The 27,902-nt window shown below is 37.3% G+C and overlaps 2 protein-coding genes across 6 annotated transcripts in view; one reads left to right on the forward strand and one right to left on the reverse strand.

The window, feature by feature from the left end:
* The first annotated feature begins 227 nt into the window (after positions 1-227).
* The window catches only part of LOC144649269 (brevican core protein-like), a 43,725-nt gene continuing 16,050 nt past the window's right edge, over positions 228-27,902 (forward strand). The window contains exons 1-3 of one of the 4 annotated variants that reach the window (XM_078508743.1): positions 228-603; positions 2,566-2,680; positions 3,522-5,241. In XM_078508743.1, the coding sequence (XP_078364869.1) occupies positions 256-603; positions 2,566-2,680; positions 3,522-3,895 (837 nt within the window). In that variant the 5' untranslated portion in view covers positions 228-255 and the 3' untranslated portion in view covers positions 3,896-5,241. Of the gene's footprint in view, positions 604-2,565; positions 2,681-3,521; positions 5,242-5,721; positions 6,135-7,663; positions 7,779-8,560; positions 10,964-27,902 lie in introns of those variants that run through there. The other 3 variants (XM_078508744.1, XM_078508739.1, XM_078508741.1) reach the window with 3 other exon arrangements.
* Positions 13,303-27,902, reverse strand: LOC144649268 (uncharacterized). 2 transcript variants are annotated; one of them, XM_078508738.1, is made up of 6 exons: positions 27,556-27,902; positions 27,079-27,132; positions 15,199-15,266; positions 14,970-15,059; positions 14,405-14,566; positions 13,303-13,993 (listed from the first exon to the last, which is right to left on the reverse strand). In XM_078508738.1, exons 1-6 carry the CDS (start codon positions 27,792-27,794, stop codon positions 13,518-13,520), a joined length of 1,089 nt encoding a protein of 362 aa, XP_078364864.1. In that variant the 5' UTR covers positions 27,795-27,902; the 3' UTR covers positions 13,303-13,517. The 2 variants fall into 2 exon arrangements, with proteins under 2 accessions (XP_078364864.1, XP_078364863.1); XM_078508737.1 differs by having other exon boundaries at positions 14,970-15,068.

Here is a 27,902-nt window from a genome sequence, read left to right on the forward strand (position 1 = left end):
GTGCAATTTTCTGCTATTAAAATGACAGAAACGTCGCTAAGATGCCATATATTTTGAAGTTAACAAAATTATACTATTGTGCCGAAGCCACTGGGTCTATCAACAACATAAATTATGCATTGACAAAAGTGATTATAATACATGAATCCTTGGGTGCACCATTTTGCGTTCATCAGCTATCTGATAAGAAGACCTACATTTACAAATCGTCAAGACCAACTTTTTTTCTGTATAACTGAACAAAGGAAAACAAACATGGCTACTTTTATAAATTTTCTTAACTGTTGTTTATGGTTCCATTTCATGGTCGTCTTTGAAGCGAGAGAGTTGCATTTCGAGACCGGTCATTCGTCAATTCAATTTGACAACTTTGTGGAGCACAAGTCTCGCTATCTTGCTGTATCGAAGCATTCAGAAACAAGAGTTCGTGAATTTGCTGACTGTGCCATGGAATGCTTGGATAACTCGTCATGTCTTTCGTTTAACATGGCGTCTTCCAAAGACGAAGGAGAACTGTTTTGGTGCGAGCTGTTGCTTGCTGACATGTTCAACAATTCACAAAACTTCAAAGAGAATGCAACTTCTCATCATTTCTCCAAATGGGTAAGTTAGGTTGAGAATTTGACATTTAGAATTTACTTTTTTTTTGCTGATAGGTACGACCACCTTTTATTCAGCTCTAAAATCGCTTATTATGTTGTAACTGAATTAATTTTTTTATTATTTTTATTGGAGTAAAAGTTGAGAAAGATCGCAAGTAACAGTTACCAAGGATAAAAACTAAATTTGATGATTCCCTTAAATAAACAAAAACAATAAAATCGCTCTCAAATGTTTTCACGATTTTGAACTTTTCTTCGACACAGTACTTGGTTCGGATGTTAATGAACTAAGTATAGGCTAAAATGTCAAAGAAAATTTTAAACAAGAACATTTCATGAAATCAGAGAATTTGCTTAAAATGCCTTTTAGTGATGTTCTCCTTGCGTGCTTCGAAAACACTGACATTTTTACTAATCTCTTTTCTCTGTTTTCTGACTAATAAATGATTTACTGTATTTATTCGATTAAGCGCCCAACCTCGAATAAGCGCCCACCTCCAATAAGCGCCCACCCTGTAGGTAGGAAAAGTTAATAAGCGCCCAACCTCGAATAAGCGCCCACCCTGTAGGTAGGAAAAGTTAATAAGCGCCCAACCTCGAATAAGCGCCCACCTCGAATAAGCGCCCACCCTGTAGGTAGGAAAAGCTAATAAGCGCCCAACCTCGAATAAGCGCCCACCCCCACCTCCTCCATAAAAAAGCCTGAATTGCGCAAGAGAAGTATTGATTATTATTGAACTTGCGATTTAAATTGACGTAGTACTACTAAGAGACGTCCGCGAAGACCGAGTTTTCTTGGTATTTTGCAAAACCTTTCAATGAATAGTTAAAGTTTTGCTTTGGTATATATTTACGTTTTATTATTATTCGTTGTTTTGTTGCAAAATAAACTGACTACTTGCTAACTGATGGTGAAAATGTAATAAGCGCCCAGCCTCGAATAAGCGCCCACCCTCAAGGTCTAAAACTTTAATAAGCGCCCAGGGCGCTTAATCGAATAAATACGGTATTACGTTCTACTGTCGCATGCAGAGAGCGAATTGTTAAATTGAAGTCTTTTTAGCTTTGAAATGATTTCTTTTTTGATTAGAATTTTGGACAAATTTGCAATCGGCAATTCTCTATACATTGGCTTTTTTTGTCCTTTAACCTGCACACCCAAAAATATTTAAAAATAACTAAATATCCTTAAGAGAAGCAACAAGACAAGAGATTAGCAGCCATTTGATTCGTTTTTGCAGCCGACTTTTCAATTAATTTCATCAGTGCCATTATTTGAGATAAGTGGGCTCGATCAAGGCATTTTAGGCTTCTTAACGTTGGTTTTCTAGAGTTGGTTGGAGACAAAATAGCCCACACAATGTAAAAACCTTACAAACTGTAGTTTATTGTTTATATCAGCTTTTGTTTTAACTTCGAAAAAAATTGATATTTATTTTCAACCTCGCTCGGTAGAATCAGAAAAAAAAATCGCTTCATTATGTTTCTGTGTGTAATTCATTTCGAACCCTCCAAGCTGGGTTTTTAAGCAAAAGATAGTTCTGGAAATTAACATTATTGATCGGAGAAAGACTGTGGGAAATTTTCTATCCAAAAGATATTTCAAGAAAATAAAATTATTGGTCTGAGATAAACTGAACCAGTTAAAATAATTTAAAATTACTGACTAAAAAATAATTTAAAATTACTGACTAAAAAAAATTAACCTAGCTCAAAACATTGAAAAGCAACAACCGTCGTAGCTGAGGTAACATTTAAAATTGGACATCAATTTTTCATGTTTGGTAAGAACAAAATAATAGAATGAACTCCTGCAAACCAAAGTTGACGTCACCAGTCAGAGCATTGTCAATCTTGTACCTAGAGCCCTCACCGTCCTCTCGCTCGTTAATCCTTCTTGCAGTATGCTTTTAAGATACGGGCTACTCTAATATTTGTTTGTCATTCTTTGTTACCATTTCAGTCTCCTTGTTTGAAAAAACCATGTCTAAACGGCGGTTCCTGCGTTGCAAAATACGACGATGATACACACACATGCATTTGTGGACCTGGATTTGCTGGACAAAATTGCCAACTAGGTAATAAAACTCCCAGATTTTGCAAGACTTAGACTTTTGACTAACCTTGCCTAACTGTCACTTTTCCGCTCTACCCTTTTCGAGACTTCAACTCGTGAAATCCCTACTTTACATATAACTTAAAGTTTAAGATGGCACTCCTTTCGGGCGTTGGCTCCCCATATACAGTCAGCTCTCTCTAAAACGGACACCTTCGGGACCAGCTCCTACTGTCCTTCTTAGAGGGTGTCCGTCTTATAGAGAGTTTAGTTACAGTAAAATTACTGAAAAACGGCAGGGATTTCTTCATGTTAGCCCTCGAAGTAAGTCATAATGTCTGATGAAATTATTATAAAAAGATATCGCCTGTTCACAGATAATAATCGCTTCAAAATTTTTTCTCTTTAGATGTTAAGACTACGAGCTTTTAATGACCTGACAAAATTAAACACTTTTTAGATTGCATGTATTAGATATTTTTTTGCCTCTATAAGGAGTACAATAATCCTATATGCAAACTGTCAAATCGTGTTAAAAGACGAACGGCGAATATTGCAACTGACAACTGCGGAATGTAAATGATACAAAAACTATTGTAAGTTGTTGGCGAAACGTGTGTTGACTTCAACATCGTTGCTGACAACTTAAGTATACGGCCAAACAACTCAGAAATTAAGGCTTTATTGTTCACGTGATGTGCCTTCCGCAGAATCCGACGTATACGTAGTTCCGTTAAAAAGCCCTGCCACATTGAGAAATTTCAGAATCCAAATTTGTATTAGACTTGACTGACGCTTTCTTGAGAAAAAAGTAGCTACCCATCAGATATTTGCAATGACCAAAATTTAATTTTGACTTTCAGGTTGCAACATTAGCGATGGGTGGACGCAGTTCAACAACCACTGCTATAAATATTTCTCGGATGCTACGTCTTGGTCAACAGCCAAATCACACTGCGAGAGCTTGGGCGCCATATTAGTTACTATTCATTCAGAAGAGGAAAACAGCTTTGTACACACACTCATCTCCGAAGGCATATGGCTTGGAGGAAACGACATTAATTCGGAAGGATCCTGGGTCTGGGAGGACGGAGAGAACTGGGGAAGATTTACGTCGTGGATATCTGGAGAACCCAATAATCAATACAATGAGGATTGTTTGGTGATGGTTTTTGAAGTTGGCAACTGGAACGATCTTAGTTGCAGCGCTTCAAGAGCCCGTGTTTGTAAGAAGTGAGGTGCCTGCAGGACGACTCTCCCAGTCGTCTCCTTAACACTAATTGTCAAACGTTTTAAGTTTTAACTAAAGATGAAAATTTACAAAGATTACTCGAAAGACCTCTATCAGGTTTTGTCGTTTGTTTGTCGTCTGTTACCCCAAAAATTTTCAAGAACCTGTAATAGGCTAAGTAAAAAAAATCGGCTGCTTTACACATGCAGTTTAAGATGACCTGCTCCAAAATAACGGCTCCCTCATTTCAGAACTTCATGGGGACCTTGTACAAATAAAAAATAATAATTTATCTTAAAACTTTCCACACCTGCCTCACATAGATAAGTATCTACTGTGATGTAATTTTTCATAACTGGAAACATGATTGAATCAGTCCAGGGGGTTTTGAAAGCATGAGATATTTGAAAAACGTGAAACGTGGGCTTCAATCGTTCACCTAACATGAAGCCTGACTTCTTAAATGAGCCCATATTTTGCAGTACACCAGAACCATCTATTTTCGCCCAAAAGGCATTGCGCCCTCTGTTGCAAAGTTTCTTGGGTCGTGGGTGCATTGTTGTGACAGGTTGTCCATTGTTCTAAGAGCCAATAAACCTTATGCAAATTTGATTGTCATCTATTTCTTTTGTTTGGTCAAGTTTCTGAAAATGCTGATGGTGACACTTAAAAATATATGGAATAATATGCTAACCTGAGAAGTTTCAGTGTTTTTAGTTAAAAGGCTGCAGATTTGTGACACATTCAATTTTAAAAGATTTGTATGGAAAAAGCCCCGCTATCTGGACTACCTAGCCTCATTCCGTATAAATGTCGCTGTTACTTCCCATTAGATAAAACTATAGCCTTGAAACTTCATTCATTGATTTGCTTTGACTTGATCTTTAAGTTTAAGTGATTTAATTTTATTAAAAATAATTATTCTGGAAGCAGAAAATTAACGGCAGCCATATTGTCATTGCATGGGTCTATGGCATGCCTCGTTCTGAAATGACGGCTGTGGCTGGGCAACTCGCAGTTTGTTATAAATCTCAGACTGTATGAATTTGTTACGCTGTTCCATCATTGATAAGTTAGTTGTCCTCGTGAATATTAACTACTAACACCAGTACTATTTATCATTTAACGCGCCTGCGAGCACAAAAATATTATGCAGTGTGCTTTGAAAATGTCGAATTTAACAATTAACATTTACAATAGAGGTACGTAACAAACCAAACTTTGATTCACAATGATTCCATAGCAACCACATCATACACGAAGAATTCTACTACTTATTAAAATACAGCGTTGTAGCAGTATGAAGGGTGATTCAGTTACGTTCAATAAAGCAGTTGTGAAGTGCACTTGGCCTGTCGTTTACTGCGTGCTCTATAAACGTACTAAGGAGCAAGACTTTCTCAAAGAAGAAGTCAACTTATGGAAAATCAAGAGCATTTCTGACTGTTTAAATTCATCTTCGTGGCAAAATAAAGAAAAAACAATTAAGTAAAATTTATAATGACATCAATTTAAGAAGGAAAATTAATAATTCAAGTAAAGAAAGGTTTTCCGAATATTGTTTTGGATTTTAGTTTATTATTTTTCCTCTAGTAAAGTATAAAAAACAATCATGCGTTTTTCTGTCTTTGTTAATGTTTTTTCTGTGCAATTTTCCGCAATTAAAATGACAGAAACGTCGCCAAGATGCCATCTATTTTGAAGTTAACAAAATTATACTATTGTGTCGAAGCCACTGGGTCTATCAACAACATAAATTATGCATTGACAAAAGTGATTATAATAATTGAATCCTTAAGTGCACCATTTTGCGTTCATCAGCGATCCGATAAGAAGGCGTATGCTTACAACTTATCAAGACCGACCTTTTTTTTTGATATAACTGCACATTAGGTAATCAAACATGGTTACTTTTTTAAATGTTTTAAACTGTTGTTTATGTTTCCATTTCATCGTCCTCGATGCAAAAGAGTTGCATTTCGAGGCCCATTCTTCAATTCTATTTGACAACTTTGTGGAGCACAAGTCTCGTTATCTCGATGTTTCGAAGCATTCGGAGACTAGAGTTCGCGAATTTGCCGACTGTGCCATGGATTGCTTGGAATGTTCCTCATGTGTTTCTGTTAATATGGCGTCTTCCCCTGACGACGGAGAAATGTTTTGGTGTGAGCTGTTGCTTGCTGACATGTTCAACAATTCACAAAACTTCAATAAGAATGCAACTTCTCATCATTTCTCCAAATGGGTAAGTTAGTATGACATTCGGACATTCAGAATTTGCCAATTTTTTGCTGATGCGTATGACCACCTTTAGTTCAGATCTAAAATCGTTGATTTTTTTACTATCCTAACTGAATTAATTTTTTTATTTTTATTTTCATTGGAGTAACAATTGAGAAAGAATACAAGAATGTATCATCACAAGTATTATTCATCAAGGCAAAAAAGTAAATTTGACGATTCCCTTAAATAAACAAAAACAATAAATACGTTCACAAATGTTTTCACGATTTTGAACTTTTTCTTCGACGCAGTACTTAGTTGTATGTCAATGAACTAAGTATAGGCAAAAATGTTTAAGCAAAATATAAACAAGTATACATTATGAGAGCAGTGAGTTTGCCCAGAATGCTTTTAAGTGATTTTCTCCTTGCGTGCTTCGAAAACACTGACATTTTTACTGGTCTCTGTTTGCCGGCTAATAAATGATTTATTACATTCTACTGTCGCATGCAGAGAGCGAATTGTTAAATTGAAGTCTGTTTAGCTTTCTAATCATTATCTTTATTGATTAGAATTTTGGAAAAATTTGCCATCCAATCCTCTATACATTGGCTTATTTATCATTTAACCTGCACACCCCAAAATATTCAAAAATAACTAAATATCCTAAAAAGAACCAACGAGACTAGAGATTTGCCGCCAGTTGATTCGTTTTTGCAGCCGACTTTTTCAATTAATTTCATCAGTGCCAATATTGAGTTAAGTGGGCTTCATGGCCATCAAGTATTGGTTGGAGACAGCATGGCCCACACAATGTGAAACCTTAAAAACTGTAGTATTGTTTATATCAGCTTTTGTTTTAACTTCGAAAAAAGTTGATATTTAGTTTCAACCTCGGTAGAATCAGAAAAAAATCGCTTCATTATGTTTCTGTGTAATTCATTACGAACCCTCCCCGCTGAGTTTTTAAGCAAAAGATAGTTCTAGAAATTAATATTATTGGTCAGAGATAAACCGCGTTAAATTTTCTGTCAAAAAGATATTTCTAAAAAATAAAATTATTGGTCTGAGATAAACTGTCCAGTTAACTTTACTATCAAAATTCCCTGAGTTTCAATTGACTGTTGTGTTGATTTTGATTTTAATTTTCTCCTCGATGGAATGGCGATTATAACTTGTTCATTAGTGTGAAACAAATGACATTCCTGTTATTCTTTTGCAAGGATTTTCGTCAGGTATACATTTAAAAATATGTAGAAAAATAATTTAAAATTACTGACTAAAAAAAATTAACCTCGCTCAAAAACATTGAAAAGCAACAACCGTCGTAGCTGAGGCAACATTTAAACCGGGCATCAATTTTTCATGTTTGGTAAGAACAAAATAATAGAATGAACTCCTGCAAACCAAAGTTGACGTCACCAGTCAGAGCATTGTCAATCTTGTACCCAGAGCCCTCACCGTCCTCTCGCTCGTTAATCCTTCTTGCAGTATGCTTTTAAGATACGGGCTACTCTAATATTTGTTTGTCATTCTTTGTTACTATTTCAGTCTTCTTGTTTGAAGAAACCATGTCTAAACGGCGGTTCCTGCGTTGCAAACTACGACGATGATACACACACATGCATTTGTGGACCTGGATTTGCTGGACAAAATTGCCAACTAGGTAATAAAACTCCCAGATTTTGCAAGACTTAGACTTTTGACTAACCTTGCCAAACTGTCACTTTTTCGCTCTACCCTTTTCGAGACTTCAACTCGTGAAATCCCTACTTTACATATAACTTAAAGTTTAAGATGGTACTCCTTTCGGGCGTTGCCTCCCCGTATACAGTCAGCTTTCTCTAAAACGGACACCTTCGGGACCAGCTCCTACTGTCCGTCTTAGAAAGTGTCCGTCTTATAGGGAGTTTAGTTACAGTAAAATGACTGAAAAACGGCAGGGACGAAACCAACACCTGGTGTCCGTCTACGGGCGCGTTCGTTTCGGAACAATCCGGAATAAGAATAATTGGAATAATGCGAGTTAGTGTTCGTTTGGCTGCTCTTCCTATTCCGGAATACTTGGATTTCCATTCCGGCTATATTCTTATTCCAGAACATTCCCAAACGAACGCGTCCTAAGAAAGGTGTCCGCCTTGGAGAGGTTTTCGTTAAGAGAGAGTTGACTCAAGTCCACTATAAATTTACTGTAAATGACAAACAACTCACAGATTTAGGCTCAATCATTCATTTGGCCCTATACCCACATAAGGGTTATGGCAATAAGTCAAGTAAGTCATTCGAGTGATGTGCCTTCCGCAGTATCCAACGTAGTTCCTTTAAAAAGTCCATATACATTGAGAATTTCTAGAATCCAAGTGTGTATAACTTTACTGACGTTTCCTTGAGAAAATATAGCTTCCCATAAGATATTTGCAATAACCAAAATTTGACTTTTACTTTCAGGTTGCAACGTTAGCGATGGGTGGACCGCGTTTAACAACCACTGCTACAAATTGGTCTCGGATTTAAGGACTTGGTCGGCTGCCAAAACACACTGCGAAAGCCTAGGATCCTTATTAGCATCTATTCACTCAAGAGAGGAGAACGACTTTGTGCGGACACTCATTTCCACGCAAACATGGCTCGGAGGAACCGACATTGCTTCGGAGGGAACCTGGGTCTGGGAAGACGGAGAAGATTTTGGAGGGTTCTCGTCATGGCCTGCGGGTGAACCTAATGGTGGAGAAAATGAGCAATGCTTGTGGATGATGTATGATGAAAATGGCAACTGGAACGATGCTGGCTGCGACGCCGGAAAACCCCATGTTTGCAAAAAATGAGGACTATTCTAATTCACGTTTCTTTCCTTTAAAACTCACGAGTGGTTTACGTTTTTATCTCGTAAAACCATGGCAACACGAGGTGACGTTGTGCCCGGGGGGGGGGGGGGAGGACTCGCAAATGAAATGGACGAAGATGCTCGTCGTCTCGCTTAGGGGTGTAAATTTCGGATTTTTGGTCTCGCTTAGGGTGCTCCGGACAAAACACCAATATTTTTAGCTATAATGGTCCGTTTAGGGTACACTGAAAAATATACAAATATAAATTTTATTCTTATTAGTTTTTTGGTATCTTTTAGGGGTCAAGAAAAGCTTGAAACACACCCAGATTGGTCTCTTTTAGGGTCTCTTTTCAAAATTTCTGACGAGCATCCCCGTCACTTTCATATAGGAGTCCCTCCCGGGATGTTGTGGCGCTAAGTGTTCCCTCATTCTCTGTATATTCGTTAGCAAATTTGGAGATAAGGCTGTAATGTGTCATGTTTGTGGTGTTTATCTATGCGGAACTGGATTTCTTTTTAACGCGAATCGAAAGCAGAAAATATGACTTTTTGAAACAAATATACATATATTGAGTTGCAATCGTAACCCAAATCACGTGGCAAATGTCACGATTAGATCAGGGAAAGCGCTTACGCAATCAGACAATTATTTTTTAAAACAAATGTTTTTAGCGGTATATTAAAATGCAATCGTAACGAAACTCGCGTTACAAATTTTACTTTTTTTTGAAAGCATGCGTAGCAAGCGTTCCCGTGTGAATGGAGAGGTTAAGCTTTATTTTTTTTTTGTCACAAAAAGCAGTTGATAATTAACTACACGAGGAGCTGTGTGCATTTAGTCATTATAAGGTAGGCTTCTACAGGTTTTGCTTGGCTACTTTTTGGCAAATTTCGCCGTTTGAAGCAACTTTTTATGGAACAAGCTGCTTCAAGCAATTTTCTGCGGCCACAGCATTATTTCATGGAATTTTACGTTTCTCGGACATCAACGACATCTTACATTACTTGGGGTTACGGCGAATGGCCCTTCGAAAAATGCGCGTCTCGCAGAATTTTAGCCAAATTTCAGAGATCTCGTTGTCTCAAAATTTTGTGACACGCATTCTCGGAATCTCTATTTCTTTAACAAGGCTAAAAAGGTCTGGGCCACAGAAAAGATATCAGTCTCGCCGTCTCGTAGAGTCTCGAATTTACCATAATTCAACACGCCTATTTTACAGTAGCGTAAAAACAATTGCCAATATATTTTTTTCAATAATTCTACTCCTTTAAGAATAAAAAGACCATGTAATTCCTTTTTTATTTCGCAAAGGTATCAGTTGCTCAATTTCATCATACATAAAATTTGAGAACATTTATCTAACAAACAACTATTTATTTTACTGCTGTACTACGTCATAACACAAACGCAGGCTCATTACCACAGAAAAAAAAAACCGTCAGAAAAAAATCTGGAAAAAATCACCGGCAAACGCCATGATATAATTAATAATATGTTGTATGTATCTTGAGAATAAGTTTAAGATTAGCAAGCACACGCAGTCTTAGATAATCGATTTCACTGCACAAATAATTAATATTTTGACGAGTGCGATCAGTTGTCGCATAGACCATTGTATTAACTCCACCAGTTTGTCTGCAAACGTGTAATTAGCGTTTATTAGACTTTGTTATTTTGGTCATAATTCAAGTCACTTCAATTTGCAAATTGCATACGTATATTTATGATTAATTGACAACTGACACAGTGCAGTTAAAAGTTTTGTCTGTAGTCAAAATCGAAATTAATTCTGAATCCGACTTTGGAGTCGTCTGATTCCGCTATTCGCTCGACGGATGATTACAGACCGAACTGGATTGCACAAAGTCATAATGTTACTATTACAAATAGCTTGACTGGTCAATTGAAATAAAAGTGGAAAGGCAATGACATCTTTGCAGAGTATTCTTATTTCTTTTGCCACTAACAATGTGACAAAATGGCTTTGTAACCAATCACTGCAGGTGTTCGAATTTCCTCTAACAGTTACTAGGGTCACTATAATTGTAACGTCTAGCACGTTAGTAATAGATCTTACAAATTGCTCATAAATTATAAAAATAAACAAGCTCCTAGCAATTATAAACTGAGTGATTTGTATCGATGTTGCTTCATCTGTGCTTTAGTGTGTGTGAATTGGCGGTATTCAAAGTAAAGAGGTGATAAACTCTTAACTGCAATTTTTATCTTTCACCTACTTTTATGATAAAATTTTATATTCTATTGTAATTTATTGATTTATTTATTTATTAATGTATGTAGTACGATTCTTCAGTTTTTCTTCTTCTTAGAATTTAAGTGTAAATATTTTAACTTTAAATAGCTTAGATATATAATAATGTAAATAGTGTCCACAATTAGTTTTTTTAAGCTAAATACTTCAGACACTTTAATAAAGTATTTCATTCATTCAAGGCTGCAGTAATTACCCCAAAAGGCTTACGATAAATACAGACTCTAATAACTTTTTCTATTGGGTGTTTATCTGATAGGGCTTAAATTTTGAATTAAAAATGGGGGTCCCCATACTCGTTTAGAAACAGCAATACCTTGTATATGCGGATACATTCTTATAATACCACCAGAGTAAATGCACGATTAAAGCACTGTTCAACAAAAGTGTCACAAGTAAATCCTCAATCTGTACCCTTGAACCTGACCAGAAATTTGTAGACTTTCATAGTTTTACATGCGATGTGAATTATAAAAATTCGACCAGCGACCAGAGTAGCTTAATATTGTGAGTTGACGAGAGCGCTTGACAGTTGGCGGCCAAACGCTACCTCCTCCACAGGTTTTCCAAGGCCGATTGAGCGCGGATTCTGATAGAGAGTCGCGAGTAACTAGCATTTCTCCCAACGATCGCGAGCGACTGGGGACGAGGCTTACCATTCTCTGCTTCTGTGGTGTTTGGCCTTCACGAAATTTATAATTCATCAGTAACTGCTATGAAATCTTCTTAAGCTTCCTTAATCGGAAATATGGCTATTTTCATAGGATTAAATTGTTTTCTGTGGTTTAATTGCTGTTTTAAAGTATGTGCGACAGTTTTATAAGTTTAAGTTTTGACTCGCTTCTAGCGTATGTGACAATGTAACCACATAGGTAGAGGATGTGCTTTAACTCTCGTTAAGTCTTGTTTCCGTTTAACCCGGGCTGTAGGTTAGTTTAACATATTGACGGTCATTCACGCTATCATGAACCCCCCTCTAGCTCCCCCCCACACATTTAACTGTAATATTTATTTTTGCTTAAGTGCATCAACGTCATAATGCCAAAAATTGAACGAGGGTTAGCCTAACGTTTTTATGTTTCTATGATATGTATAATATTGCTCGAGCTTACTCGAAATAAAAATTTGATGTATACGGCTATTTACCTAAAAGCGATTTCGTCACCCCTCCGCTGAAAGATTTAGAAAGGGTTTAATAAAAGCAAACAACTGAACATGTCTTTCTTAAAGGTTTCCTCATCCATTGGGTCTATGGTTTTCCTAAATAGCGCGAGGCAGCTGGGCAGTTCTTGCTTTAAAGCACTTGGTCAGTACGGGCTAGTTGATCGCAAACTTAAGAAGGGTTTGAATTAAGAAAAAGCTACCTTATTACATGATATTTTCGCGACATGTTAATTTCGCGATTTTGGAGTGCGCGTATTTCGCGTCACTTAAATTTCGCGATTTTGAAAAAATTTTTGTATTTTGAATCACTTTAATTTCGCGTTTTAGAGTAAGACAGAATGTACATTCCCTTAGCAAAATTATTTGACATGTCCTTGAATAAAATAAAACGACTTTATCAAATGAGCAATAACGTTAAAATTAACAAAAACACATCTGCGAGGCTAAATATCAACAGTAACAACAGAGCTGTTCTCACAATGCCCACAAGAAGTTCATGCTTGTACGTGAATTATTGTTCTTGAGTCAATTGACCACAAAATCCATTAACATTGAAAATTCCTGTCTTCAGTGGTACTTAACGTTCTTTCTTGATAATTGACATTATGTGAGTCACTTAATTTTCGCGTCATGTTATGTTCGCGACACTTATTTTTCGCGTCACTTTAATTTCGCGATTTTTTTTTAATCGCGAAATTCGCGAAATTAACGTGTCGCGAAAATTTCATGTAATAAGGTACTGGCAACAAAATTCAGTACGCCACTCTCATTAAGTTGCATGCTATGTAGTTGCAATATAGCTTGGGCCCTTAATAGCGCGGAGGTATCAACTGCAACTGTTGGCGTTAATTTACTGAAACAAAGGCTCTGGAGACAAAATTGGCAGTGAAGGAAAAAATATAGCTGTTTGAGTGATTTTACTATAATTATGTTTATTGTAGTTTTTTTAAACGCTACATCCATGTATATCGCTAGATCGGCTCTAAAAGTTGCGAACTTTTGCATGGTTTACATCATGGTCTTAAATGTCTAGTTTCTGTTTAGTTTCACATTACGTTAAATCAAGAGAGTCTATGAAATCACTGTTTTGTGCTTTTCTCTTTGTGGCCTTTTGGTAGCCCCTGTAGTGACAATCTTCTCGTCACTTGGTACAAACAGCGCACGTGAACTCTCTCCCGGCGACGTATGGGTTGCACGGAAGTGCACCACACTGTCCTTGCACGGGGTACAGTAACGCACCATTCTTGTCGGCCTGGCTTCCGGGGACGTACTCTGCGTCTTCGTCAACACAGATGAAGTCATATCCCTTCTTGTGATTGTAGTATCCAGTCATCAGGTACCCATGATACTCCTCGGTCCAGCCAGATGGACAGTCATTCCGTGCGGGCATCATAAGCATTGAACCACGTAACTTGACAAAGCAAAGAGCACACGGTGCCTCATGGTTATTGAGATTTTTCTTAAATGGGTTGAAAGTACTGACTTCATACTCAGTGCCATAAATGTATCCCGAGTCCTGCCATCCGTCTTTGTACTTGTCATACTTTGGGTTATTTGGAAGACACAGATAATTAACTCCACCGCCAGGATGAGTGTAATGCTCACCACCGATTATACCTAATAAATCAAAAACGCAGTCTTAATTTTAAAACACTCTATATATGATCAGACATAGCTTCATCTGAACATTCAACCGTCAATCACGTAAATTTATCTTTAACATAGGTAAAGACAACAACACAGTTGTAACAAGTTGCAATATAGTTGTTTTGAACAACTTATTACAACATAGTTGTAATGAGTATAAGTGACTTCAAATTTAGTGCCAAAAATTTTTCAAACCTTATGCTACTGCTATCCTTCTTTACATAATTTTGAAAAAAAATGTAATTTGTTTCGTAAAGGCTGTGAACGTAATGTTCGCCGCCAATTTTGCCTGATATGTAGACCAAAAAGCCTGTTTTCACTTAAATTATCCACTGCAGAAACATATACACCGATCTACAATATACGGTAACCCATTCCTACCTTTATAAACAATTTCAGCACCACTAGGACATGTGGTTCTTCCCCAGCGAACATACTGCACCCCAGACTTCCCGTCTTGTCCTTTTTCACCTTTAGTTCCCTGTGCACTAGTCCTCCCTTCAGCTCCTCGATCTCCCTTAAGACCAGGCTTCCCAGACTCTCCTGCAATAAATGGAGGATATAACAATGCGGCGCGAAGATTTGAATTTCATTTTCGAGTGGTAATGAATAAATATTGTTTTAACGCGAGAAAATAAAATTCACATCTTCAAGCCGCCATGTTATTCATTTTGCTGGTAAAGTAAATGCAAAGTCTGCTTGTGTGCCTAGTTGCCCATCATGCCGGTTTTATCAAATTTAAAGTAACCGTAGCTTTTAAGATTTAAGTGAATAGGAGTATTTAAATGATGAGCTAACTGTTACTCAACGAAGATGTTTCTTTCGAATAATATTGTGAACAAATTTGCACTAGTTTCTTTTTTTTCGAGCTTTGCTAATTATTATTAAACTGGTCTTAAATGTGGCTATATAGTTAGCTTGAGTTGATAGCTACTGAAAAACTTACCTTTTGGCCCGGTCTGTCCGGGTGTGCCAGGTGTACCGGGTATCCCAGGTGCTCCAGGTGGACCCGTTAATCCCTGACCGCTATTTCGGCCTTCTCGTCCTGAAACCAGATAAAACGTAACAAGGGTGGATCTCATGAGTCATACTAGCCTGTGTACAGCCGTCCCGCTCCGCTAGAGTCATACTAACATAAAATTCTTTCAGAAAATTGTTACGTTCACTATACGCACCTAGAAAGTAAGTAAAGTAGGCCAAGAACCAGGAATCACTAGATTTGGGTTTCAGCAGTGCTTCAATTCTATGAGGAAATATAACCATAGAAAAATGATAGTTAAAGAAATAACAAACACACTTTCGAGGGAGAAAAAATGTTGAATCGCCATTAAACATCACTCTCAGTGGGTCACTTATGTCCAGAAATGCACGCAATTACGGTTTTTACAAATTTTACGATTTTTCGTTACCGCGCTTTGCGGATTTTACTAAAAGTTTCCCATCAGCAAAGCGGCGCTGTGGATTTTACAAAACTTGCGAAATTGCGGATTTTACCTGAATTGAACGATTTTCACGATTTTTCGTTACCGCGCTTTGCGGATTTTACAAAAAGTTTCGCCCTTTGTCATGTTAAAAACAAGACACCAGCAAAGCGGCACTGCGGATTTTACAAAATTTGCAAAAATTGGGGAGTTTACAAATTTAACGATTTTTAGTTGCTGCGCTTTACAAATACGCATGCGACCGCGTAGATGGTCTAGATGGAAAGCGTGTGTTACGAAAGGAAACGTAAGATATGTTTCCTCGCTCTTTAACGTGTCGCTAAACTTTACAAGTCCCTTGTGGCCAAACAATACATCCATGTATACAGTGTGTATACCTCGTTCTATAAGCGCTTGTGGGAAATTACGCGCTCTATTCCTAATTGTTGTATAAAAGCATGTGCTTTACAAGTCCCGTGTGGCCAACCGATACATCCACGTATACCTCGTTTTATAAGCGCTTGCAGGGAAATTACTTCCTTATTACGCCAGGCGACTAAACTTTCTAGGAGCGCGAGGCGCTGATTTTGCAGGTAATCTTTACAAACCCCGCGAAGACAACTAACTTAGGCATATACCTCGTTCTTAAACGGCTGTGGAGAAAATACAGCTTTTATCCTCGTATTCTAAAAGTATAAACCAGCCCATTATGTTTACCTCGTTCTATTAGTGCTACAGGAAAATTTTACGGTCCAATTATAACTGACCAGAGCGCGACTCAAGAGCAGCAAAAGAGCAGTGTGTGAACCACAGAATGGCTATTTAATTGAACGAACCTCTGCTAAACGCCAATACTTCGCGCTTTATATATCGTTCTTTTCATTAAACTTAGCTAAAAACAGTTTCCCTTTTGCTTCCAGCAAAGATTTTTGGCTTTGGCCACCTGAAATTGTCAATTGCATAATTATCATTATATGTCCCAGGAGTCAGAAAATATCACCGATCTCGTGTCTCCGAGTTGGGACTGGAACGATTTGGTACCACTCCTTCTCTACCCGACAAATGACGCCTTGCACCTCAAATACAAACATGGTGGGCGTTTTCCATTTGCACGAAAAAACCGGTTGGTCCGGTGAAGAATCAAATGGAACTGACCTTTCCACTGGAATGTTTTTCGGAAAAATAGGAATACCTTCAGAGGTATTCCTCTTTTACCGTTTTTACCGAAATGGTCGGAGAATCCGGTACATTTGCCTCGCTCCACTAGTGCCATGCTCCTTGGCGCGGTTTTTGCCCACGAAATTAACAACATGGCGTCCATGACATTTATGTGTCCTGAATGTGGGTTTAGCACGATTCACGCAGATGAATTATTACAGCATGCTTGTACAACTTTAGGTGAAAATTGTCACTTATAATGGATGTTATATTCTGATTTTTCTTTAACTAATTGAAATTCGAGGGGGCAACAGAGAGGAGCCTGAGAACGAATGAGATTAATGTCTAAATGGAACGGGCTCTTCTCGATCGGAAATTTCCAACGGAAATTCTCGGAAAATTTTTGCAAATGGAAAACGCCCGGTGTTTGCTGATTTATAAGATGAGCTTTTACGATATTATTTCGCCATGGACGGCAAGTTAAGTAAACCGGCGAAACCTACATTTTACTGCAAGGCTAATGCATCTTTTGCGTCGAATCTACAGTTGTGTGACGAACGACGTCTTAAACAGAACGGTAAGTTCAATTTATTTTTATACGATCAGTCACAGCCTCCGTGAGTATATCTAAAACTTTGAGCCTACCAAATTTAAACAGCAATAGGATAAAGTTTATATTTTTTACTGAGATGCATATAAAGAGAACCAATCTAGAACAATATCAACGATTAAAGTTCTAAAGACGGCATTCGAAAATAAGCATTCACCAACAGTGCCCAACTGCAACACACATCAACCAAATTTTGCCAGTCGGAATGATATTATTGCCTTTCATGACAAAATTTATCCAGTCGCTATATCATGACACTATTTTCAGTTAACAATAATAAACCATCAACAGGCGTATTATGATAGAAAATCTTTTTTTCAGAACACTTATTTGCATTCTAAGCTTTCTTACTTATGCAAATCTACTTTCCGTGTTTATTGTGGATTTTAAGGATGTCCAATAAACATACTGTACACGGATTGTAGAGGGCCTTCCTTGACACTTATGTTTCCTTCTTTGCGGTTTTTGCGAATTATCCCGATTTTCGTAATTTTCTCAGATTTCGTAAAATTCGCAGTTTCGTCGAGGGCCCTACTTGACACTTGTGATTTCTTCTCTTGCGGTTTTTGCGACATTTCGCGATTTTCGTAAATTTTACAATTTTCGCAGATTTCGTAAAATTCGCAGTTTCGTCGAGGGCCCTCCTTAACTCTTGTGTTTTCTTCTATTACGGTTTTTGCTACACAAACTACAGTAACTACACAAACTACAGCAACTACACAAACTACAACAACTACACAAACTACAGAAACTACACAAACTACAGCAACTATACAAACTACAGCAACTACATTAACTAGAGTAACTAACTACAGTAACTACACAAACTACAGCAACTACACAAACTACAGTAACTACATTAACTAGAGTAACTACACAAACTACAGCAACTACACAAACTACAGGAACTACACAGACTACATAAACTACAGGAACTACATAAACTACAGCAACTACACAAACTACAGCAACTACATTAACTAGAGTAACTACACAAACTACAGCAACTACACAAACTACAGGAACTACACAGACTACATAAACTACAGGAACTACATAAACTACAGTAACTAACTACAGTAACTACACAAACTACAGCAACTACACAAACTACAGGAACTACACAGACTACACAAACTACAGGAACTACATAAACTACAGTAACTAACTACAGTAACTACACAAACTACAGCAACTACACAAACTACAGCAACTACGCAAACTACAGCAACTACACAAACTACAGCAACTACACAAACTACAGCAACTACACAAACTACAGCAACTACACAAACTACAGGAACTACATAAACTACAGTAACTAACTACAGTAACTACACAAACTACAGCAACTACACAAACTACATCAACTACGCAAACTACAGCAACTACACAGACTACAGCAACTACACAGACTACAGCAACTACACAAACTACAGCAACTACATTAACTACAGTAACTAACTACAGTAACTACACAAACTACAGCAACTACACAAACTACAGCAACTACATAAACTACAGTAACTGCACAAACTACAGCAACTACACAAACTACAGTAACTACACAAACTACAGCAACTACACAAACTACAGCAACTACACAGACTACAGCAACTACACAAACTACAGCAACTACACAAACTACAGCAACTACACAGACTACAGCAACTACACAAACTACAGCAACTACACAAACTACAGCAACTACATAAACTACAGCAACTACACAAACTACAGCAACTACACAAACTACAGCAACTACACAGACTACAGCAACTACACAAACTACAGCAACTACATAAACTACAGTAACTACACAAACTACAGCAACTACACAAACTACAGCAACTACACAGACTACAGCAACTACACAAACTACAGCAACTACACAAACTACAGCAACTACACAGACTACAGCAACTACACAAACTACAGCAACTACATAAACTACAGTAACTACACAAACTACAGCAACTACACAAACTACAGCAACTACACAAACTAGAACAACTACACAAACTACATTAACTACACAAACTACAGTAACTACACAAACTACAGCAACTACACAAACTACAGTAACTACACAAACTACAGCAACTACATAAACTACAGCAACTACACCAACAGATACTAAGCTAAAAGAGAACCAAAGAGGGTTGGGTGGGTGGGGATTATTGTGAAAACTCTTCTAGGGAGCTCAATTCGCAGTTTCGTCGAGGGCCCTCCTTAACTCTTGTGTTTTCTTCTATTACGGTTTTTGCTACACAACCTACAGCAACTACACAAACTACAGCAACTACACAAACTAAAACAACTACACACACTACAGCAACTACACAAACTACAGTAACTAACTACAGCAACTACATTAACTACAGTAACTAACTACAGTAACTACACAAACTACAGCAACTACACAAACTACAGTAACTACACAAACTACAGCAACTACACAAACTACAACAACTACACACACTACAGCAACTACACAAACTACAGTAACTAACTACAGCAACTACATTAACTACAGTAACTAACTACAGTAACTTCACAAACTACAGTAACTACATAAACTACAGTAACTACACAAACTACAGCAACTACACAAACTACAGCAACTACACAAACTACAGCAACTACACAAACTACAGCAACAAACACAAACTACAGCAACTACACAAACTGCAGTAACTACACAAACTACAGCAACTACACAAACTACAGCAACTACACAAACTACAGCAACTACACAAACTACAGCAACTACACAAACTACAGCAACTACACAAACTACAGCAACTACACAAACTACAGCAACAAACACAAACTACAGCAACTACACAAACTGCAGTAACTACATAAACTACAGTAACTACACAAACTACAGCAACTACACAAACTACAGCAACTACACAAACTACAGCAACTACACAAACTACAGCAACTACACAAACTACAGCAACTACACAGACTACAGCAACTACACAAACTACAGCAACTACACAAACTACAGCAACTACATAAACTACAGCAACTACACAAACTACAGCAACTACACAAACTACAGCAACTACACAGACTACAGCAACTACACAAACTACAGCAACTACATAAACTACAGTAACTACACAAACTACAGCAACTACACAAACTACAGCAACTACACAGACTACAGCAACTACACAAACTACAGCAACTACACAAACTACAGCAACTACACAGACTACAGCAACTACACAAACTACAGCAACTACATAAACTACAGTAACTACACAAACTACAGCAACTACACAAACTACAGCAACTACACAAACTAGAACAACTACACAAACTACATTAACTACACAAACTACAGTAACTACACAAACTACAGCAACTACACAAACTACAGTAACTACACAAACTACAGCAACTACATAAACTACAGCAACTACACCAACAGATACTAAGCTAAAAGAGAACCAAAGAGGGTTGGGTGGGTGGGGATTATTGTGAAAACTCTTCTAGGGAGCTCAATTCGCAGTTTCGTCGAGGGCCCTCCTTAACTCTTGTGTTTTCTTCTATTACGGTTTTTGCTACACAACCTACAGTAACTACACAAACTACAGCAACTACACAAACTACAACAACTACACACACTACAGCAACTACACAAACTACAGTAACTAACTACAGCAACTACATTAACTACAGTAACTAACTACAGTAACTACACAAACTACAGCAACTACACAAACTACAGTAACTACACAAACTACAGCAACTACACAAACTACAACAACTACACACACTACAGTAACTAACTACAGCAACTACATTAACTACAGTAACTAACTACAGTAACTGCACAAACTACAGTAACTACATAAACTACAGTAACTACACAAACTACAGCAACTACACAAACTACAGCAACTACACAAACTACAGCAACTACACAAACTACAGCAACAAACACAAACTACAGCAACTACACAAACTGCAGTAACTACACAAACTACAGCAACTACACAAACTACAGCAACTGCACAAACTACAGCCACTACACAAACTACAGCAACTACACAAACTACAGCAACTACACAAACTACAGCAACTACACAAACTACAGCAACAAACACAAACTACAGCAACTACACAAACTGCAGTAACTACATAAACTACAGTAACTACACAAACTACAGCAACTACACAAACTACAGCAACTACACAAACTACAGCAACTACACAAACTACAGCAACTACACAAACTACAGCAACTACACAAACTACAGTAACTACACAAACTACAGCAACTACACAAACTACAGCAACTACACAAACTACAGCAACTACACAAACTACAGCAACTACACAAACTACAGTAACTGCACAAACTACAGCAACTACATAAACTACAGCAACTACACAAACTACAGCAACTACATAAACTACAGTAACTACACAAACTACAGCAACTACACAAACTACAGCAACTACACAAACTACAGGAACTACATAAACTACAGCAACTACACAAACTACAGCAACTACATAAACTACAGTAACTACACAAACTACAGCAACTACACAAACTACAGCAACTACACAAACTACAGCAACTACACAATCTACATAAACTACAGCAACTACAGCAACTACAGAAACTACAGCAACTACACAAACTACAGCAACTTTACAAACTACAGCAACTACACAAACAACAACAACTACACAAACTACAGTAACTACACAAACTACAGCAACTACACAAACTACAGCAACTTTACAAACTACAGCAACTACACAAACTACAGTAACTACACAAACTAAAGCAACTACACAAACTACAGTAACTACACAAACTACAGCAACTACACAAACTACAGCAACTACACAAACTACAGCAACTACACAAACTACAGCAACTACACAAACTACAACAACTACACAAACTACAGCAACTACACAAACTACAGTAACTACATAAACTAAAGCAACTACACAAACTACAGTAACTACACAAACTACAGCAACTACACAAACTACAGCAACTACATAAACTACAGCAACTACACAAACTACAGTAACTACATAAACTAAAGCAACTACACAAACTACAGCAACTACACAAACTACAGCAACTTTACAAACTACAGAAACTACATAACCTAAAGCAACTACACAAACTACAGCAACTACATAAACTACAGCAACTACAAAAACTACAGTAACTACATAAACTAAAGCAACTACATAAACTACAGCAACTACACAAACTACAGCAACTTTACAAACTACAGTAACTACATAAACTAAAGCAACTACACAAACTACAGCAACTACACAAACTACAGCAACTTTACAAACTACAGTAACTACATAAACTACAGCAACTACATAAACTACAGCAACTACACAAACTACAGCAACTTTACAAACTACAGTAACTACATAAACTATAGCAACTACACAAACTACAGCAACTACACAAACTACAGCAACTTTACAAACTACAGTAACTACAAAAACTACAGTAACTACATAAACTAAAGCAACTACATAAACTACAGCAACTACAAAAACTACAGTAACTACATAAACTAAAGCAACTACACAAACTACAGTAACTACACAAACTACAGCAACTACACAAACTACAGTAACTACACAAACTACAGCAACTACACAAACTACAGCAACTACATTAACTACAGTAACTACACAAACTACAACAACTACAAAAACTACAGTAACTACATAAATACATAAACTAAAGCAACTACACAAACTACAGCAACAACAAAAACTACAGTAACTACACAAACTACAACAACTACAAAAACTACAGTAACTACATAAACTAAAGCAACTACAAAAACTACAGCAACTACACAAACTACAGCAACTACACAAACTACAGCAACTACACAAACTTCAGCAACTACACAAACTACAGTAACTGCACAAACTACAGCAACTACACAAACTACAGCAACTACAAAAACTACAGCAACTACACAAACTTCAGCAACTACACAAACTACAGCAACTACACAAACTACAGCAACTACAAAAACTACAGCAACTACACAAACTACAGCAACTACACAAACTACAGCAACTACACAAACTACAGCAACTACAAAAACTACAGCAACTACACAAACTTCAGCAACTACACAAACTACAGCAACTACACAAACTACAGCAACTACAAAAACTACAGCAACTACACAAACTACAGCAACTACACAAACTACAGCAACTACACAAACTACAGCAACTACAAAAACTACAGCAACTACACAAACTTCAGCAACTACACAAACTACAGCAACTACACAAACTACAGCAACTACACAAACTACAGCAACTACACAAACTACAGCAACTACACAAACTACAGCAACTACAAAAACTACAGCAACTACACAAACTACAGCAACTACACAAACTACAGCAACTACACAAACTTCAGCAACTACACAAACTACAGTAACTGCACAAACTACAGCAACTACAAAAACTACAGCAACTACACAAACTACAGCAACTACACAAACTACAGCAACTACAAAAACTACAGCAACTACACAAACTACAGCAACTGCACAAACTACAGCAACTACAAAAACTACAGCAACTACACAAACTACAGCAACTACACAAACTACAGCAACTACACAAACTACAGCAACTACAAAAACTACAGCAACTACACAAACTACAGCAACTACACAAACTACAGCAACTACACAAACTACAGCAACTACAAAAACTACAGCAACTACACAAACTACAGTAACTACACAAACTACAGCAACTACACAAACTACAGCAACTACACAAACTACAGCAACTACAAAAACTACAGCAACTACACAAACTACAGCAACTGCACAAACTACAGCAACTACACAAACTACAGCAACTACACAAACTACAGTAACTGCACAAACTACAGCAACTACACAAACTACAGCAACTACAAAAACTACAGCAACTACACAAACTACAGTAACTGCACAAACTACAGCAACTACACAAACTACAGCAACTACACAAACTACAGCAACTACACAAACTACAGTAACTGCACAAACTACAGCAACTACACAAACTACAGTAACTACACAAACTACAGCAACTACACAAACTACAGCAACTACACAAACTACAGCAACTACACAAACTACAGCAACTACACAAACTACAGCAACTACACAAACTACAGCAACTACACAAACTACAGCAACTACAAAAACTACAGCAACTACACAAACTACAGTAACTGCACAAACTACAGCAACTACACAAACTACAGCAACTACACAAACTACAGCAACTACACAAACTACAGCAACTACACAAACTACAGCAACTACACAAACTACAGCAACTACAAAAACTACAGCAACTACACAAACTACAGTAACTGCACAAACTACAGTAACTGCACAAACTACAGCAACTACACAAACTACAGTAACTACACAAACTACAGCAACTACACAAACTACAGCAACTACACAAACTACAGCAACTACACAAACTACAGCAACTACACAAACTACAGCAACTACAAAAACTACAGCAACTACAAAAACTACAGCAACTACAAAAACTACAGCAACTACACAAACTACAGTAACTGCACAAACTACAGCAACTACACAAACTACAGCAACTACACAAACTACAGCAACTACAAAAACTACAGCAACTACAAAAACTACAGCAACTACACAAACTACAGCAACTACACAAACTACAGCAACTACAAAAACTACAGCAACTACACAAACTACAGTAACTGCACAAACTACAGCAACTACACAAACTACAGCAACTACAAAAACTACAGCAACTACACAAACTACAGCAACTACACAAACTACAGCAACTACACAAACTTCAGCAACTACACAAACTACAGTAACTGCACAAACTACAGCAACTACACAAACTACAGCAACAACAAAAACTACAGCAACTACACAAACTACAGCAACTACACAAACTACAGCAACTACAAAAACTACAGCAACTACACAAACTACAGCAACTACACAAACTACAGCAACTACACAAACTACAGCAACTACAAAAACTACAGCAACTACACAAACTTCAGCAACTACACAAACTACAGCAACTACACAAACTACAGCAACTACAAAAACTACAGCAACTACACAAACTACAGCAACTACACAAACTACAGCAACTACACAAACTACAGCAACTACAAAAACTACAGCAACTACACAAACTTCAGCAACTACACAAACTACAGCAACTACACAAACTACAGCAACTACACAAACTACAGCAACTACACAAACTACAGCAACTACACAAACTACAGCAACTACAAAAACTACAGCAACTACACAAACTTCAGCAACTACACAAACTACAGCAACTACACAAACTACAGCAACTACACAAACTACAGCAACTACACAAACTACAGCAACTACACAAACTACAGCAACTACAAAAACTACAGCAACTACACAAACTTCAGCAACTACACAAACTACAGCAACTACACAAACTACAGCAACTACAAAAACTACAGCAACTACACAAACTACAGCAACTACACAAACTACAGCAACTACACAAACTACAACAACTACACAAACTACAGCAACTACACAAACTACAGTAACTACATAAACTAAAGCAACTACACAAACTACAGTAACTACACAAACTACAGCAACTACACAAACTACAGCAACTACATAAACTACAGCAACTACACAAACTACAGTAACTACATAAACTAAAGCAACTACACAAACTACAGCAACTACACAAACTACAGCAACTTTACAAACTACAGTAACTACATAAACTAAAGCAACTACAAAAACTACAGCAACTACACAAACTACAGCAACTACACAAACTACAGCAACTACACAAACTTCAGCAACTACACAAACTACAGTAACTGCACAAACTACAGCAACTACACAAACTACAGCAACTACAAAAACTACAGCAACTACACAAACTTCAGCAACTACAAAAACTACAGCAACTACACAAACTACAGACACTACACAAACTACAGCAACTACACAAACTACAGCAACTACAAAAACTACAGCAACTACACAAACTACAGCAACTACACAAACTACAGCAACTACACAAACTACAACAACTACACAAACTACAGCAACTACACAAACTACAGGAACTACATAAACTACAGTAACTACACAAACTACAGCAACTACATAAACTACAGCAACTACATAAACTAGTACAGCACCTACACAAACTACAGCAACTATATAAACTACAGCAACTACACAAACTACAGCAACTACACAAGCTACAGCAACAACATAAACTACAGCAACTACATAAACTACAGCAACTACATAAACATCAGCTACTACACAAACTACAGTAACTAACTACAGCAACTACACAAACTACAGCAACTACAGCAACTACACAAACTACAGCAACTACAGCAACTACACAAACTACAGCAACTACAGCAACTGCATAAACTACATTAAGTACACAAATTACAGGAACTGTCAATCACTATGGTAACTGTACAAGCTATCAAGAACCACACAAACTACAGCAAGTGCACAAAGTATCTTCTTCACTTAGACAGTATCTGCACTGTGAGTACAGCATGTTCGACTAAACAAACTATAGCTTCTTCATGCAAAGACTTTGGGAACTGCGTGTGTTTTAGAAAAAAGTATAGCAACTTTTCAATCACTAAAACATTACTTCTTTTTCTTGTACAATTCCTTAGTTGCAAACAACTCAAAATTGATTCAATGGACAACGTGTACTTGTAGAATAAGGTATAGTTGTTAAAATGTTTTTCATACCTTTCTTCCAGCTTTTGCAATCTCTCTTCCATTAAGTTTACACTTTCGCTTTGGCTGCGACAAAAAGAGATTTGGTTTTAGTGCTTAAACAATTGCTAAGAAACTTTAAATTATTAAATTACCTTTAGTAATCCACAGACAATTTTTATAAATATGGTTTGATTCATTTGTACAGTTAAATGTAAAGTTTTAAAACTGAAAAAGCGAGATATTTGTCGAGTTTTAAGTCTACGCTAACACTTTTTTACGACTCCTTCTGCATTATGCGTCGTAGACCGCTTAAGGACGATTAAGTGGCTAAGTATTTATCAATTTCAGTGCAAGTGTTTCTGTATATCTAGGCGAACTATTTTCATTCCCATCGTTGAGGTTTCCATAGATGAAAAAAGCGAGTTTTCACATAAGAGCATTCTTCGCTAATCGGTTTTGAAAAGAACAGTTCACCTGTTCCCATTACTTATAAGATCACATACGTACTTTTTCTCCATGGCTTGCAATCGTTCAAGAATATCCGGAATGTTTGGGGTCGCATTATTTTTCACTGATTTTCTCTCTCGCAGTGGAATGGGATGTTTCTTAGCGACTTCATCATCGTCGATGGAGTTTTGTTCTCCTCCTGGACGCAAAACTTCAAGGCAATGGATGTTTTGAAAGGCAAACAACACTGCAAACGCAGCTACGAAACGCAGGTCGACGCGCGATGTGGAAAATTTCATAGCGGACTGAAATGCGCGGTCGGTTAATTCGTGCTTATTGAAGGAAAAAAGTATCTACCTTGTCGTTACAGCAAGAATAAAGCTGAAATGGTGCAATCGATATCAAAG

This window comes from Oculina patagonica, chromosome 4 (assembly GCF_052425735.1).
Source record: "Oculina patagonica isolate OP01 chromosome 4, crgOcupat, whole genome shotgun sequence".
Taxonomy (NCBI): domain Eukaryota; kingdom Metazoa; phylum Cnidaria; class Anthozoa; order Scleractinia; family Oculinidae; genus Oculina; species Oculina patagonica.

Bases quoted from the DNA above. Each gene is read 5' to 3' on its own strand.
- LOC144649268 (XM_078508737.1), bottom strand. From the start codon at position 27,794: ATGAAATTTTCCACATCGCGCGTCGACCTGCGTTTCGTAGCTGCGTTT. The intron at 15,267-27,078 runs GTATGAAAAACA...ATTTCCTCATAG, and splicing joins TTGCAAAAGCTGGAAGAAAG to AATTGAAGCACTGCTGAAAC. The intron at 15,069-15,198 runs GTGCGTATAGTG...ATCTGGTTTCAG, and splicing joins CTACTTTACTTACTTTCTAG to GACGAGAAGGCCGAAATAGC.